This window comes from Haliotis asinina, chromosome 9 (assembly GCF_037392515.1).
Source record: "Haliotis asinina isolate JCU_RB_2024 chromosome 9, JCU_Hal_asi_v2, whole genome shotgun sequence".
NCBI lineage: Eukaryota > Metazoa > Mollusca > Gastropoda > Lepetellida > Haliotidae > Haliotis > Haliotis asinina.
Window position 1 is genome coordinate 620 of NC_090288.1, and position 12,549 is coordinate 13,168.

At 46.5% G+C, this 12,549-nt stretch overlaps 1 protein-coding gene across 1 annotated transcript in view; it reads right to left on the bottom strand.

Moving 5' to 3' along the window:
- Nucleotides 1-6,786: 6,786 nt before the first annotated feature.
- The window catches only part of LOC137296527 (uncharacterized), a 55,221-nt gene continuing 49,458 nt past the window's right edge, over nucleotides 6,787-12,549 (bottom strand). The window contains exon 7 of the mRNA XM_067828328.1: nucleotides 6,787-11,682. Within this exon, the coding sequence (XP_067684429.1) occupies nucleotides 10,556-11,682 (1,127 nt within the window). The 3' untranslated portion in view covers nucleotides 6,787-10,555. The remainder of the gene's footprint in view (nucleotides 11,683-12,549) is intronic.

The following is a 12,549-nucleotide window of genomic DNA, read 5'->3' on the forward strand; positions in this document are numbered from 1 at the left end:
CCCTAACCCTAACCCTAACCCTAACCCTAACCCTAACCCTAACCCTAACCCTAACCCTAACCCTAACCCTAACCCTAACCCTAACCCTAACCCTAACCCTAACCCTAACCCTAACCCTAACCCTAACCCTAACCCTAACCCTAACCCTAACCCTAACCCTAACCCTAACCCTAACCCTAACCCTAACCCTAACCCTAACCCTAACCCTAACCCTAACCCTAACCCTAACCCTAACCCTAACCCTAACCCTAACCCTAACCCTAACCCTAACCCTAACCCTAACCCTAACCCTAACCCTAACCCTAACCCTAACCCTAACCCTAACCCTAACCCTAACCCTAACCCTAACCCTAACCCTAACCCTAACCCTAACCCTAACCCTAACCCTAACCCTAACCCTAACCCTAACCCTAACCCTAACCCTAACCCTAACCCTAACCCTAACCCTAACCCTAACCCTAACCCTAACCCTAACCCTAACCCTAACCCTAACCCTAACCCTAACCCTAACCCTAACCCTAACCCTAACCCTAACCCTAACCCTAACCCTAACCCTAACCCTAACCCTAACCCTAACCCTAACCCTAACCCTAACCCTAACCCTAACCCTAACCCTAACCCTAACCCTAACCCTAACCCTAACCCTAACCCTAACCCTAACCCTAACCCTAACCCTAACCCTAACCCTAACCCTAACCCTAACCCTAACCCTAACCCTAACCCTAACCCTAACCCTAACCCTAACCCTAACCCTAACCCTAACCCTAACCCTAACCCTAACCCTAACCCTAACCCTAACCCTAACCCTAACCCTAACCCTAACCCTAACCCTAACCCTAACCCTAACCCTAACCCTAACCCTAACCCTAACCCTAACCCTAACCCTAACCCTAACCCTAACCCTAACCCTAACCCTAACCCTAACCCTAACCCTAACCCTAACCCTAACCCTAACCCTAACCCTAACCCTAACCCTAACCCTAACCCTAACCCTAACCCTAACCCTAACCCTAACCCTAACCCTAACCCTAACCCTAACCCTAACCCTAACCCTAACCCTAACCCTAACCCTAACCCTAACCCTAACCCTAACCCTAACCCTAACCCTAACCCTAACCCTAACCCTAACCCTAACCCTAACCCTAACCCTAACCCTAACCCTAACCCTAACCCTAACCCTAACCCTAACCCTAACCCTAACCCTAACCCTAACCCTAACCCTAACCCTAACCCTAACCCTAACCCTAACCCTAACCCTAACCCTAACCCTAACCCTAACCCTAACCCTAACCCTAACCCTAACCCTAACCCTAACCCTAACCCTAACCCTAACCCTAACCCTAACCCTAACCCTAACCCTAACCCTAACCCTAACCCTAACCCTAACCCTAACCCTAACCCTAACCCTAACCCTAACCCTAACCCTAACCCTAACCCTAACCCTAACCCTAACCCTAACCCTAACCCTAACCCTAACCCTAACCCTAACCCTAACCCTAACCCTAACCCTAACCCTAACCCTAACCCTAACCCTAACCCTAACCCTAACCCTAACCCTAACCCTAACCCTAACCCTAACCCTAACCCTAACCCTAACCCTAACCCTAACCCTAACCCTAACCCTAACCCTAACCCTAACCCTAACCCTAACCCTAACCCTAACCCTAACCCTAACCCTAACCCTAACCCTAACCCTAACCCTAACCCTAACCCTAACCCTAACCCTAACCCTAACCCTAACCCTAACCCTAACCCTAACCCTAACCCTAACCCTAACCCTAACCCTAACCCTAACCCTAACCCTAACCCTAACCCTAACCCTAACCCTAACCCTAACCCTAACCCTAACCCTAACCCTAACCCTAACCCTAACCCTAACCCTAACCCTAACCCTAACCCTAACCCTAACCCTAACCCTAACCCTAACCCTAACCCTAACCCTAACCCTAACCCTAACCCTAACCCTAACCCTAACCCTAACCCTAACCCTAACCCTAACCCTAACCCTAACCCTAACCCTAACCCTAACCCTAACCCTAACCCTAACCCTAACCCTAACCCTAACCCTAACCCTAACCCTAACCCTAACCCTAACCCTAACCCTAACCCTAACCCTAACCCTAACCCTAACCCTAACCCTAACCCTAACCCTAACCCTAACCCTAACCCTAACCCTAACCCTAACCCTAACCCTAACCCTAACCCTAACCCTAACCCTAACCCTAACCCTAACCCTAACCCTAACCCTAACCCTAACCCTAACCCTAACCCTAACCCTAACCCTAACCCTAACCCTAACCCTAACCCTAACCCTAACCCTAACCCTAACCCTAACCCTAACCCTAACCCTAACCCTAACCCTAACCCTAACCCTAACCCTAACCCTAACCCTAACCCTAACCCTAACCCTAACCCTAACCCTAACCCTAACCCTAACCCTAACCCTAACCCTAACCCTAACCCTAACCCTAACCCTAACCCTAACCCTAACCCTAACCCTAACCCTAACCCTAACCCTAACCCTAACCCTAACCCTAACCCTAACCCTAACCCTAACCCTAACCCTAACCCTAACCCTAACCCTAACCCTAACCCTAACCCTAACCCTAACCCTAACCCTAACCCTAACCCTAACCCTAACCCTAACCCTAACCCTAACCCTAACCCTAACCCTAACCCTAACCCTAACCCTAACCCTAACCCTAACCCTAACCCTAACCCTAACCCTAACCCTAACCCTAACCCTAACCCTAACCCTAACCCTAACCCTAACCCTAACCCTAACCCTAACCCTAACCCTAACCCTAACCCTAACCCTAACCCTAACCCTAACCCTAACCCTAACCCTAACCCTAACCCTAACCCTAACCCTAACCCTAACCCTAACCCTAACCCTAACCCTAACCCTAACCCTAACCCTAACCCTAACCCTAACCCTAACCCTAACCCTAACCCTAACCCTAACCCTAACCCTAACCCTAACCCTAACCCTAACCCTAACCCTAACCCTAACCCTAACCCTAACCCTAACCCTAACCCTAACCCTAACCCTAACCCTAACCCTAACCCTAACCCTAACCCTAACCCTAACCCTAACCCTAACCCTAACCCTAACCCTAACCCTAACCCTAACCCTAACCCTAACCCTAACCCTAACCCTAACCCTAACCCTAACCCTAACCCTAACCCTAACCCTAACCCTAACCCTAACCCTAACCCTAACCCTAACCCTAACCCTAACCCTAACCCTAACCCTAACCCTAACCCTAACCCTAACCCTAACCCTAACCCTAACCCTAACCCTAACCCTAACCCTAACCCTAACCCTAACCCTAACCCTAACCCTAACCCTAACCCTAACCCTAACCCTAACCCTAACCCTAACCCTAACCCTAACCCTAACCCTAACCCTAACCCTAACCCTAACCCTAACCCTAACCCTAACCCTAACCCTAACCCTAACCCTAACCCTAACCCTAACCCTAACCCTAACCCTAACCCTAACCCTAACCCTAACCCTAACCCTAACCCTAACCCTAACCCTAACCCTAACCCTAACCCTAACCCTAACCCTAACCCTAACCCTAACCCTAACCCTAACCCTAACCCTAACCCTAACCCTAACCCTAACCCTAACCCTAACCCTAACCCTAACCCTAACCCTAACCCTAACCCTAACCCTAACCCTAACCCTAACCCTAACCCTAACCCTAACCCTAACCCTAACCCTAACCCTAACCCTAACCCTAACCCTAACCCTAACCCTAACCCTAACCCTAACCCTAACCCTAACCCTAACCCTAACCCTAACCCTAACCCTAACCCTAACCCTAACCCTAACCCTAACCCTAACCCTAACCCTAACCCTAACCCTAACCCTAACCCTAACCCTAACCCTAACCCTAACCCTAACCCTAACCCTAACCCTAACCCTAACCCTAACCCTAACCCTAACCCTAACCCTAACCCTAACCCTAACCCTAACCCTAACCCTAACCCTAACCCTAACCCTAACCCTAACCCTAACCCTAACCCTAACCCTAACCCTAACCCTAACCCTAACCCTAACCCTAACCCTAACCCTAACCCTAACCCTAACCCTAACCCTAACCCTAACCCTAACCCTAACCCTAACCCTAACCCTAACCCTAACCCTAACCCTAACCCTAACCCTAACCCTAACCCTAACCCTAACCCTAACCCTAACCCTAACCCTAACCCTAACCCTAACCCTAACCCTAACCCTAACCCTAACCCTAACCCTAACCCTAACCCTAACCCTAACCCTAACCCTAACCCTAACCCTAACCCTAACCCTAACCCTAACCCTAACCCTAACCCTAACCCTAACCCTAACCCTAACCCTAACCCTAACCCTAACCCTAACCCTAACCCTAACCCTAACCCTAACCCTAACCCTAACCCTAACCCTAACCCTAACCCTAACCCTAACCCTAACCCTAACCCTAACCCTAACCCTAACCCTAACCCTAACCCTAACCCTAACCCTAACCCTAACCCTAACCCTAACCCTAACCCTAACCCTAACCCTAACCCTAACCCTAACCCTAACCCTAACCCTAACCCTAACCCTAACCCTAACCCTAACCCTAACCCTAACCCTAACCCTAACCCTAACCCTAACCCTAACCCTAACCCTAACCCTAACCCTAACCCTAACCCTAACCCTAACCCTAACCCTAACCCTAACCCTAACCCTAACCCTAACCCTAACCCTAACCCTAACCCTAACCCTAACCCTAACCCTAACCCTAACCCTAACCCTAACCCTAACCCTAACCCTAACCCTAACCCTAACCCTAACCCTAACCCTAACCCTAACCCTAACCCTAACCCTAACCCTAACCCTAACCCTAACCCTAACCCTAACCCTAACCCTAACCCTAACCCTAACCCTAACCCTAACCCTAACCCTAACCCTAACCCTAACCCTAACCCTAACCCTAACCCTAACCCTAACCCTAACCCTAACCCTAACCCTAACCCTAACCCTAACCCTAACCCTAACCCTAACCCTAACCCTAACCCTAACCCTAACCCTAACCCTAACCCTAACCCTAACCCTAACCCTAACCCTAACCCTAACCCTAACCCTAACCCTAACCCTAACCCTAACCCTAACCCTAACCCTAACCCTAACCCTAACCCTAACCCTAACCCTAACCCTAACCCTAACCCTAACCCTAACCCTAACCCTAACCCTAACCCTAACCCTAACCCTAACCCTAACCCTAACCCTAACCCTAACCCTAACCCTAACCCTAACCCTAACCCTAACCCTAACCCTAACCCTAACCCTAACCCTAACCCTAACCCTAACCCTAACCCTAACCCTAACCCTAACCCTAACCCTAACCCTAACCCTAACCCTAACCCTAACCCTAACCCTAACCCTAACCCTAACCCTAACCCTAACCCTAACCCTAACCCTAACCCTAACCCTAACCCTAACCCTAACCCTAACCCTAACCCTAACCCTAACCCTAACCCTAACCCTAACCCTAACCCTAACCCTAACCCTAACCCTAACCCTAACCCTAACCCTAACCCTAACCCTAACCCTAACCCTAACCCTAACCCTAACCCTAACCCTAACCCTAACCCTAACCCTAACCCTAACCCTAACCCTAACCCTAACCCTAACCCTAACCCTAACCCCTAACCCTAACCCCTAACCCTAACCCTAACCCTAACCTAACCCTAACCCTAACCCTAACCCGTACCCTAACCCTAACCCGTACCCGTACCCGTACCCGTACCCGTACCCGTACCCGTACCCGTACCCTAACCCTAACCCGTACCCTAACCCGTACCCTAACCCGTACCCTAACCCGTACCCTAACCCTAACCCTAACCCTAACCCTAACCCGTACCCTAACCCGTACCCTAACCCTAACCCGTACCCTAACCCGTACCCTAACCCGTACCCTAACCCGTACCCTAACCCTAACCCGTACCCTAACCCGTACCCTAACCCGTACCCTAACCCGTACCCGTACCCGTACCCGTACCCGTACCCGTACCCGTACCCGTACCCGTACCCGTACCCGTACCCGTACCCGTACCCGTACCCGTACCCGTACCCGTACCCGTACCCGTACCCTAACCTAACCCGAACCCGAACCCGTACCCGAACCCGAACCCGTACCCGTACCCGTACCCGTACACGTACACGTACACGTACACGTACCCGTACCCGTACCCGTACCCGTACCCGTACACGTACACGTACACGTACCCGTACCCGTACCCGTACCCGTACACGTACACGTACACGTACACGTACACGTACACGTACACGTACACGTACCCGTAACCGTACCAGTACCCGTACCCGTCCCCGTGCCCGTGCCCGTGCCCGTGCACGTGCACGTACACGTACACGTGACCTCACCCTTATCCTCAACCGTACCCTCACCCGTATCGCCTACCCGTACCCGTAGCCTACTACGGTGATTTATTGCTTTATTTAGTCCCTTCCCTATCCCCAACCACAACAACAGACTTCCATCGATGACAACCGACTTTGCAGAATAATGGTGTGCGTATAGCACATGTTCTTCACATTTGGTTCACGGATATGCCACTACAACATCTTTCCATGGTGCGCACGAGTAGTCAAGATCTTCATACAATCAAGCATAAGTATGGTGAATATCAACGAATAAGTGCAGCATTTTATACTAGGTGTGGTTATACTATTTCATAGTATATGTCACTATGGTTTGCATGTAGGGTTTAGCAAAGAAGCACAACATACACTGATCAATATAAAGTACGACTTTATTCAACATTGTGACATTTCAAAATATCTCCATAATCATAAAACCAAACATCAGCAATTATACTGTTAAATATCTAAAAAAACATAACTAACGCGCAAAGGAATAACATTTGAAATAAAGAGACAACACAACATCAATACACACTGGTAGAAAGTTTCACATAAGCAGAAAACATACGATGACAAGCAGGCTTGTCCCAACAGCAGATACACCTTCGTACCAATCAGACATATGATCTTTGTACTTGTGGTTCTTGGACAGAGCAAACATGAGAACATGCCCAGACATAAGGACAGTCGATGACACAGGGTGGGTTCTAGGACAATTCCCACCAGGACATTTACCACCTAGGGTAATTCCGACCAAGGGCATTTCCCGCCTAGGACAATTCCCATCCAGACAGTTCCCACCCCGAAATAAAAGTAGCATGAAGAACATATTTCATTTTCAGGAATTATTTATTTCAACATATGTACCATACAAAACAAACATGAACTACTGCCTTCTTCTTCACATACTGACATTAGGTTTGCCATGTTTGCCATGATATTGCCATGTTTGCATGTAGCGTGACCTCAAGTTCTCTACATTCTAATATTGTGGGCAACACTTTGGAAGAAGTCTATACACCGTCTGTAGGGGTACTCTGTGGCGATTGACTGCATGCGCTGCTAGCAGTCGCGATACTATTTCCTCCATCTATCTAAATTACATGAAGATGTGTGCATTTCATTCACTCATTTCATTTCTTTTCATCACTTCAGCGTGTGAGTACACAATACAACACAGCTCTAACAAAATCTGGTCAGGCGCGTGTGTGTGTTCATGCAGGACACATCGTGGGAATTGTCCCAGGTGGGAATGGCTCTAGGTGGGAATTGTCCAGGTGGCTTCTGTCCAGGTGGGAATTATCCAGGTGAGAATTGTCATGCTCCCGACAGGGTGGTTGCTGTTGTAGGGCTTCACAATGTCAGCTGGCAAGAACCTTCCAGGTTATAGAAAGGCCACCATCAGCACAATGACCAGACCAGTCCAAGATCGCCCAAGATCAGGAAGACCAAGAGTCAAGGCACCATACGATGATTAAGTCCATCAGTCCACCTTCGGAACAGTTTCGTAAACAGCGACATCACCACAACAGGCCATTAGCAAACGAAAAGTCCTTTGAAGATTTGATATCGCTCTCATACGAACCTTCAGTGTGGAGATCTTTTTCAGTGTGCAGCCAAATTATTTCACAGCACGATAACACAATTCCTACAATTCTTCAAGAATACCAGTCCTGTGCATTAACATCAAGGTATTGCCTTGACCAGCGCCTTATCCAGACACGAAGCTCATTGAACATCTATAGGATCATCTTGACTGTCAGCACAGACAACGTGTATCACCTCAAGCAAACTGACAGGAAATAGAATATACTCACTACAGCTGCTCCTGTATCCTGTCTCCTGAAGTCACCTTTTTTGGCACCATTACAGTGAACTCTCATTTGTGTCATTTTGACTTTTGACACCTTCACAAATTCATTATGAATTGCAGTACATGCAGAATCAGCATGACACTTTATTAGGAGGATATTTCAGTTTATAAAAGAGCTCTGATTAAACCCACATACATACTTGTTTCCATTTCATCGGTCAAGTCTTTTGCCCAGTAGTTTAGTTGCTAAGAATTGGCAGTCACTTAGGTCCATATTACTGACATGCTGGTATCTTAAACAAAACAAGGTGCTATATTTAATAACAGTTTCATACCTATAAGTTCAGTATGGGTAATGTCAACATGTGTGTGCTGTCAATATGCAATGTTTTGACAATACGCCACGTATGGTCACTATGTTGTGTACTATCAACATGTGAGTGCTGTCTGTATGCAGGGTTCCGTCATTATGCCGTGTATTGTCAATATGCAGTGTTCCGTCAATATGCTGTGTACTGTCAATATGCTGTGTATTGTCAATATGCAGTGTTAAGTCAATATGTCATGTATTGTCAATATGCTTTGTATTGCCAATATGTCGTGTATTGTCAATATGCTTTGTATTGTCATTATGCAGTGTTCCACCAATACGCTGTGTATTGTCAATATGTAGTGTTCCACCAATACGCTGTGTATTGTCGATATCCACTGTTCCGTCAATATGTCGTGTATTGTCCATAGGCTTTGTATTGTCAATATGTCGTGTATTTTCAATATGCTTTGTATTGTCAATATGCAGGGTTCCACCAATACGCTGTGTATTGTCAATATGTAGTGTTCCACCAATACGCTGTGTATTGTCAATATGCACTGTTCCGTCAATATGTCGTGTATTGTCAATATGCTTTGTATTGACAATATGTCATGTATTGTCAATATGCTTTGTATTGTCAATAGGAAGTGTTCCACCAATACGCTGTGTATTGACAATATGTAGTGTTCCACCAATACGCTGTGTATTGTCAATATGCAGTGTTCCGTCAATATGTCGTGTATTTTCCATATGCTTTGTATTGTCAATGTGCTGTGTATTGTCAATATGCTGTGTACTGTCAATATGCTGGGGGGTCTTTCCAACATGCCGTGTATTATCAAAATAGCATGTACATTCCATATGCTGTGTACTATCGATATGAAGTCTACTGTCAATGTGATGTCTAGTGTCATTATGCAATGTGCTGTCAATATGCCATGTACCGTGAATACGACATATACTGTCAATATGGCGTGTATTTCCAACATACCTACAAGAGGTATCATGATGATTCAACATACATAGCACAGATGTCATGAGGACTCAATAAAGCTGGTGCAGATGTCATGATGATTCAACATACCTAGCACAGATGTCATGAGGACTCAATAAAGCTGGTGCAGATGTCATGATGATTCAACATACCTAGCACAGATGTCATGAGGACTCAATAAAGCTGGTGCAGATGTCATGATGATTCAACATACCTAGCACAGATGTCATGAGGACTCAATAAAGCTGGTGCAGATGTCATGATGATTCAACATACATAGCACAGATGTCATGATAACTCAACATACCGGGCACAGATGTCATGATGACTCAGCATACCTAGCACATGTGTCATGCTGACTCAACATACATAGGACAGATGTCATGAAGACTTAACATACCTGGCACAGATGTCATGATGACTCAGCATACATAACACAGATGTCATGATGACAAGGTACCTGAAAGAAGTGTCAGGATGGCACAGCATACCGTTGGGTGGACAAATGGATGACACAAAAGGTCTTGCCCCGCTGAAACACATAACTCAAAGTGTGGACGTAGATTTGTTTCATGTGGAGAAAAACACCAACGACATCATTAAACCACAAACAAAAAAATATTGTTAGTTAATAAGGAAGGCGTGAACGCATTGTAAAATACACAGAGTATATCACAACATAGATAAAAAATTAGCAAACATCAGTTCACAGTGCTTCTGTCACAAAGAAAAATAATAGCATTTCTGGACTTGTCTATATCAGATTATTGAAGTTATTTCTTGTTCAACACTGAACATCCTCCTAGAATAATATGTTGATAAACCAATGAGTATTAAAAGCAAAATACACTATGGATTGATGGTTACTCTTGCAATCATCATCGGATGCAGCCTGCAGTATTTCCGGAGTATGGATTCCGGTCTTTCAGGGTTTTGTGCCTACGCACGTTAAGCTGCAGAGGTGCTGTCACAATTAAACACACTTTTGTACTGACAACAGTTTGCAAACCTCTTTGTCAATCAGACACGAGATATTCTCGAATCATGTGCAAGGGGCTGCATCTGAAAGTCCTCGCCAACAGCACTACGTATGGGCGACACCTGGTGGCGGGATTGTCCACTTGATCTCAAGGAGTCCACACTTCCATGATGCGATCTGCTAGAAATTGGAGCCATGTGTTGGGGGTTGGTTCTAGGTGGACGGGGTCTGTCTCTCGGCTGGTCCTCAGGACTTAAATGTTCTTGATCTGGCAAAGGTGGTAGAGGAGGTCTTGTTTCGGCAGCTGACAGCTGAATGTAGGTGTTGGAGGGAGGCTGAGCAGTGTGTTGCTGAAGGAGGTGTAGTCTCTGCACTTCAAGAGCGGTAAGTGCTGCTTGCTGTTCAATTAGAGCTTGCTGGGTGGCAAGACTTTGCAAAATGGATGGATTGGACGTCAGTACAGGCGAAGTGTGTTGACTGAGCGGCCCCTGTGAAATGGACACGTTTGTGTCAATGACCGAATCATTCACTGGAGACACTGATGACAAAGGTGAACCCATGCAAGTTTCAGGCAGATGGTGTACATCTGCTCGATTCAGACTGGGACTCATACTGTGTGGAGGCACATTTGAAGTCTGTCCGTTATCAGTCATTTCTCTTTGAGTGTCAGTGAATCTGGGATTCTGATGAAACTGTAATGTTGAAGGTCGATTTTGCAGTACCTTTGGTACAACTCCTCTGGAAACACGTCCGTTTGCGTGCACTCCATGTACACCTGATATGATTCCGTTTAGCATATCCTTCATCTCGACCTGATCACAGTGAGACGGGGACAAAGAAGTGCTCCTCTGACGAGTATCTGGCGTTTCACCTGCTCGTGACTGGCTAGAACTGGCCGTAGAATTCATTATCCCGGCGCTTGTGGAGGTTCCTCCGCTGGCATTTCGTTGGGATAAGGTATCATCTGCTCGAAACGCTTGGTTCACTTGTCCTCCAGGCTCATTCAGACTGTCATGGCTGCCATTCACGAAATAAATATGGTTGGGAGTTGTTGGTGTCCTGCGATGTGGACTTGCGGCTGGGTTCTGGTACACTCTTCTCTCGGAAACCGTCTGGTAGACATGTTCGTTGTTCACCGCTGCATATCTCTGTATATCTTTGCTCAAGCCTGGCAACATAGATAGACACTTATAAAGCACGAGAGGGCGTTATTATACAAAACACATCAGTCAATGAATACCCTGAAATAAAAGACATCAGTCAATTAATACCCTGAAATAAAACACATCAGTCAATGAATACCCTGAATTAAAACAAATGAATCAACGCATAACCTGAAATAGAACACATGAATCAATACGCAATGTGAAATAGCACACATGGGTCAATACAAAATCTAAAATAGAACACGAGGGTCAATACGTAATCTGAATTAGAACACGAGGGTCCCCTTGTTACGACCCACGCATTACAGGAGTAAAGATGTACACAATACGTAAAAACACACATCACATAGAACACATCAGTGAGATTCACACTATACTGGATATTAGAGCAAAGGCACACATCACATAGAACACATCAGTGAGATTCACACTATACTGGATATTAGAGTAAAGACACACATCACATAGAACACATCAGTGAGATGCACACCATATGGGATACAGGAGTAAAGACATGCTTCATTTAGAACACATCAGGGAGATCCACATTATATCGGATCTTAGAGTAAAGACACACATCACATACAACACATCATCTTATACGTGAACGCGAATTCATAGACATTGTCTCAGTCAGTACATCTGTTGTCTCCACAAAGAGTAGCCCAGTCCCGTGTCACACAGTGATATTTTTTACAGAGACAGGTGCTTCACAGCCGGATAGAAGCCATGTATCAGATTTATTTGAAGATCTAGTTATGTGGTGGTTTCAGTGAATGTGTAACAATGTTAAAAAGAGTATAACCTGGAACCTGGAGTGTGGATCATGACACATCTTGGCAAGGCATTGTTGAAACATTAATCACATG